Source organism: Palaemon carinicauda, chromosome 1, assembly GCF_036898095.1.
Source record: "Palaemon carinicauda isolate YSFRI2023 chromosome 1, ASM3689809v2, whole genome shotgun sequence".
Lineage (NCBI taxonomy): Eukaryota > Metazoa > Arthropoda > Malacostraca > Decapoda > Palaemonidae > Palaemon > Palaemon carinicauda.
In genome coordinates, this window is record NC_090725.1 from 101,887,686 (window position 1) to 101,892,685 (window position 5,000).

Genomic DNA, 5,000 nt, shown 5'->3' on the forward strand with positions numbered 1-5,000 from the left:
ATGAGAGGCAGCAGAGACCAGACAGGAGAAAATAATCGAAACATGGTATAATGAAAGCATTAAAACATTCCCTTAGGATAGACTGATCACCGAAAATCTTAAAAGACTTAATCAATATACAGTATGCCAATTTTTGGGCAATTGCAGAGGAAACAGACGGGTTGTGCTTCTCATAAAGTAATATGTAATCAAGCATATGCAGGATTCTAAATGAGCTGTATATAATTAAAGAGAAATTGTCAATTCAAATATATGGATATTGAAGAGCCACTGTCCTTGACCTCTCTTATAACAGAGTGATGCCGATTTGTGTTTATTTGTCTCAAAACGTGGTCAAATAGCAATATCTAACATCTCTCCGTGGTCACGCGGACTATTACTACATTTCTACCCTGCGTACGTATCGTGGACCCCATATGGAGACCTGGCACATGCGTAGAACCCTATTTTTCGAGATTCCCAGGTATCTTTCAGCTTTTCCTGAGAGTTAGAGGTTAGCGGAGTCAGTTGGTGATGTGTATAATTAGAGCTTCACAGAGTCTGTTGGTGATGTGTATTGGTCGAGGTAGGATGTGTCAAATGAAGCTCCAGATATTCCCCATATTACAGCACCTCAAACTTTTGTCGGTCACCAGGTGGGTACCATGTTATCGAACAATGTAAAAATCTTAATATCCTTCACTATTACATTTTGACATATATCTCAAAGTGATAATTATAAAAGTTAATGAGATTTTCCATGAACATAGGTGAATAGTGTTGCTATGCAGTGATGTCATTATTTTGAGGCTGTGTGGCCACTCTATATAATTTGAGGGTCTGATATTGATTTCTGAGTGAGCTATTAGGGGAATACCCTATATCAAATGGCCCTCTCGGAAGAAATTTCTTTCTTTTTCTTTTTGACACCTTTTGAATGCTATTTACTATTTTTTTTTTCACCGATTTTTCATTATAGGGGATTAAATGCACAAGATATTCTAATATCTAGGTGGTTTACAGCGTACATTTCCAAAGTACTTCTTTTTTTACCCAATTAATTTCATTTTTTTTTACTCCTGTCACAGATTTGGTGTTTTAAGGCCTAGGACACTGACAAATGGCATGGATGTTCCCTTATTATTCTACTTTATCACCAACATCACCATAAGCACTCAGGACAAGTGTACACAATTTTATAGGCTGTCTTGTTCATGTATGTATTTTCATCAAGTTATTTTTAACAAATATTTATAATAAATAGCAAACATCATTCTTTTTTCCTTTACACCTAACATAGTATCAAGGAATGATTAGTGACTAATGTCCAAGTTTCAGTTTTTTATATCTTTCATAAGAAGGTAGTTATTTGATCCAAAAATTGAATTCACTGTACAGGTACCAGGTTACCGACGTCAGACCACAAATTTAAGGTTACTAATGCAGGGTTAAAAAAACCACATTTTGTAACGTTACTTTAAATTTTGGTAATTAAGCTTCAATAATGAAAGCAAAATTACCATAAATAAAGTAAATTTAGATTATGATTTATTCAACTTAATCCTTGAATAATATGATTTTAAATGTATATCTAAATTTAGAATCTAATGATGTTCTGCTAAGAGTCAACTCTAAGTGAAATAGCGTGTCGCTTGAAAATATAACGAAGCGGTTGCGGAAATCTATGAGGTTACAGTGGCAACACTGCATTTATCCACACTGAGTATGGTGGAGACGGCATTGCTGCTTACAATCATACAATGCTGATAGCTAGGAACAACTTGGTAATTAGGCATTAATACGAATAACAGGGAGATTGCTGAAAGTAAAGTTAAGATTCCTATGCTTGAGGTATTGCAGTCTTCCAGTTTTATGATCTTCGTTTCCAGTGTCTGCTAGTATAAGGGCATCGGGATCTTTTATAGCTGGTCTGTTGAAGAGATACATGGGAATGTCAGTGCAGACCTTGAAAACAAATTAGCTTTTATCTACAGTATTATAATTCATAACATTAGGAAAAACATATCAGTAAATTAAACCAAACATGTGTCGTATTTTTACGTTAAGGCTCTTTCACCATTGTTATCGTTTAGCTATTTCATGCAAAACATAAAACAATATATAATTATGCTCATAATCTATATGAAACTCGTGAAGTTTTTAGCCCAGAAGTAAAAGGAATCGAAGAAAGGCAACAGGTTGAGACAACACATATTCTGTGCACTTGCAACTTGCAAGTGGGTTACTTCAGTTCGAACACGAGAATCATGACCAAAATGCTATTTGTAGAAGAGGAGAATGTCAACTATATTGTAGTGGATTGAAAGTTGATACGGAAGCCAGGTGATATAATGATATATGAAACAAAACAGATAATGTTTACTAACGTGAGTTGAATTTACAGCAATGGGCACTAAAAGAACAGATTGTAGAGAATAGTGAAATAGATAAAGACTCATTTGTGTCTACTGCAACTTGGTTAAATTGTGTGCTCTCTATCATTTATGGTCTATCAGAACTGATAGAGGAAAATGTAGTCTAGGAGACTAAGAAAAGTTGAATTCTGGTTGATATATCGAAATTTAATCATCATCAATATTACGTACGAAGAAACACCCAAATTAAGAAATCAATCGAAGAAAAATTGAAAAATGGGTAAAAGGGGAAAGCCATGTGGAGTGTGGATGGGAAGTGTTTATAGAACATGAGTGACATCAAAGATAATTTAAAAGGGATGTTTGCAGTTGAGAATTGTTACAAACATAAGAGGACAGTTTTTTTTTTTATTACAGCTTTTGGCTGAACACTAATTTATTTAGGTTAAAAATTTGTAAAAATAAATTATATTCATTACTGATTTTTACTGATAAGTTTTCCTAACTCTATAAATAAGAAAATTTCGTAATGATCAGTATATCAGTAGTAAGTTAATAAAGAATTACAAATAAAAGATCAAATTAAATTTCAGTACTTACGAAAACCTTGAGTATGGAACGGCCATAATCATGAGACTAGCGTTATGAAAGGAGAACTGGAAAATGCCTTCGAAGTATCCCACAGGTGATGACAGGTCCAGACCAAAGCACTGTAGGCATTTCAGGATCTTGATTATGATTACTGTATCTGACCCCTAAAAACTATAAACAAAAGTCACAGCCCCTGGAACTATATAAAGTTGTCCAGCTGTGATTTCTAAAAGAAAAAAAAAAGACCATAGCTAGTGTTGCTTCAAGGAAGGAAACGTTAGGGAGAAGTGAAACTAGGTTGCATATAAAAGATAGAAGGGTAAAAAAAAAAGAAAGAAAAAAGTATGCATGAGGTGCACTGTAGGCTAGGCATTACTTGAAGTTTTTATCACTTTTTTTTGGGTTGGCATCGTTTCTTCGGCTCATATCTGGACTTTCTGTATGTCCTACTTAATATCCGATCCAGCTTCCTTGCTACCCAACCTCTCTTAACATTTACATCATGAATAACTGTTGGGGTTCTCTCCAACACCCTCCCCACAGTAGCTTTTGGATGTAGGCAGTCCCAACAGGTCCCATTACTAGTGTGTTAAGAGTATGATCTCATGTTTACCATAGTTATTAAAATTGTATTTATGTATATTTGTTAAATTGAAAATCTATAAAGTAGAAGGCACTGCAGGTTGTTATGTCATCCTACAATTATCATTAATATTTACCGCCGTCATGGATAGATACTCAACAGTCTACATAGCCTAAATTCACAGATTCAAACCATTCGACTCCATACTACAAAGCGGGCAGGAAATTAAGTTCCCATAATGTTAATCAATGGGCTTGAGGCTTGAAATAGATTTCAGTTTAGTGGAGTAATAGTTTTCCCAATACTTAACCCACGTTTCGTGTTTGTGTAATGGAGGAGCACTTGTCGTGTATACATGTAAATCTTATTACTATGAAATTTTTTTTTAGTTACAATTCAATCATTGAGAAACAGTACTACTATTAGTTTAAGGTCAAGGCTGTTTTCTATTAGGTGGAGAGTTCGTATGATGGCGGTCACTATGTCAGCCGGTCATTGTTTGTTTCGTTGTTTGTTGTGTGCGCTGCAACGAGGGGATACTACAGTACGAAGAGAAAAAGCCTGCAATTTTTCAGGAATGGCTATCTATCTCATCCTATTCCCAAATAACATTATCCTTCTCTATCTAATGCCCTGTTTCGTTACTAGTGTGTTGTTATAAGATACAGGTAAGCTGTGAGATATCGTTCTAAGAGTCATATATTGTCATACCCTATTTTGCCGGTTCTTGAGCTGTTAGCCTATGACATGTATCATGCCAGAGAGCACTAATGTATCCAATATTCGGTTGTTTCTATGATTATTAGCAGCAGTCTAGTGTGCCTAACCTGTGTCCGATCTTATGTAGTAGCCTTGTTAGTTGTTTATCATTTGCATTAAAAAGGTTTGTGCCATCGGAGTTTGGTAGTCTCAAAATTGACTGCCTTTATTGTGTAGGTCATTTCTTTATATTTTATATATTTAAATTTTTCCCTACACCACTTCATGTGTAAATGAATAATGAGCGAAGAAAGAAGCAAGATTACGAAAAAAATTTATAATAGGTAAAATCAGATAATTATACAAGTTTGACCGAGAATTTCACACGAAAGCGTCATTTGGGGGGATAAGAAATCTTAAGATTCTAATTATTGGTCTAGTTAAAGTAAGAATAGAAGCACTTGTCTACCGAAAATCCAAGTATATCATCTTTAAGTATCACTTGACGTCATCGATCGAGGAATAAAGACCTGTTCGTAATACTAGGCATGCGGTTAATTCTAATAGCCAGGCCTATCTCCATCATGAGGCTTAATATTACACAGTATTCTAGAAGTTTTATCCCTGCTGTGACAAGTTGTGGAATGATATTAACCGGATAGTTCAATCGGTAGAGCTTCAAAAGTCCAAACTTGCAACAAATGTTTTTATGTTGAACAGGCTGACATAAGTCTTTTTATAGTTTATATATGAAATATCTGTTTTGATGTTAC

The 5,000-nt window shown here is 34.8% G+C and overlaps 1 protein-coding gene across 1 annotated transcript in view; it reads right to left on the reverse strand.

Moving 5' to 3' along the window:
• Positions 1–1,239: 1,239 nt before the first annotated feature.
• LOC137642697 (uncharacterized) overlaps positions 1,240–5,000 on the reverse strand; it is a 22,093-nt gene continuing 18,332 nt past the window's right edge. The window contains exons 10-11 of the mRNA XM_068375487.1: positions 2,955–3,064; positions 1,240–1,909 (exon numbers count right to left, since the gene is read on the reverse strand). Of these exons, the coding sequence (XP_068231588.1) occupies positions 1,768–1,909; positions 2,955–3,064 (252 nt within the window). The 3' untranslated portion in view covers positions 1,240–1,767. The remainder of the gene's footprint in view (positions 1,910–2,954; positions 3,065–5,000) is intronic.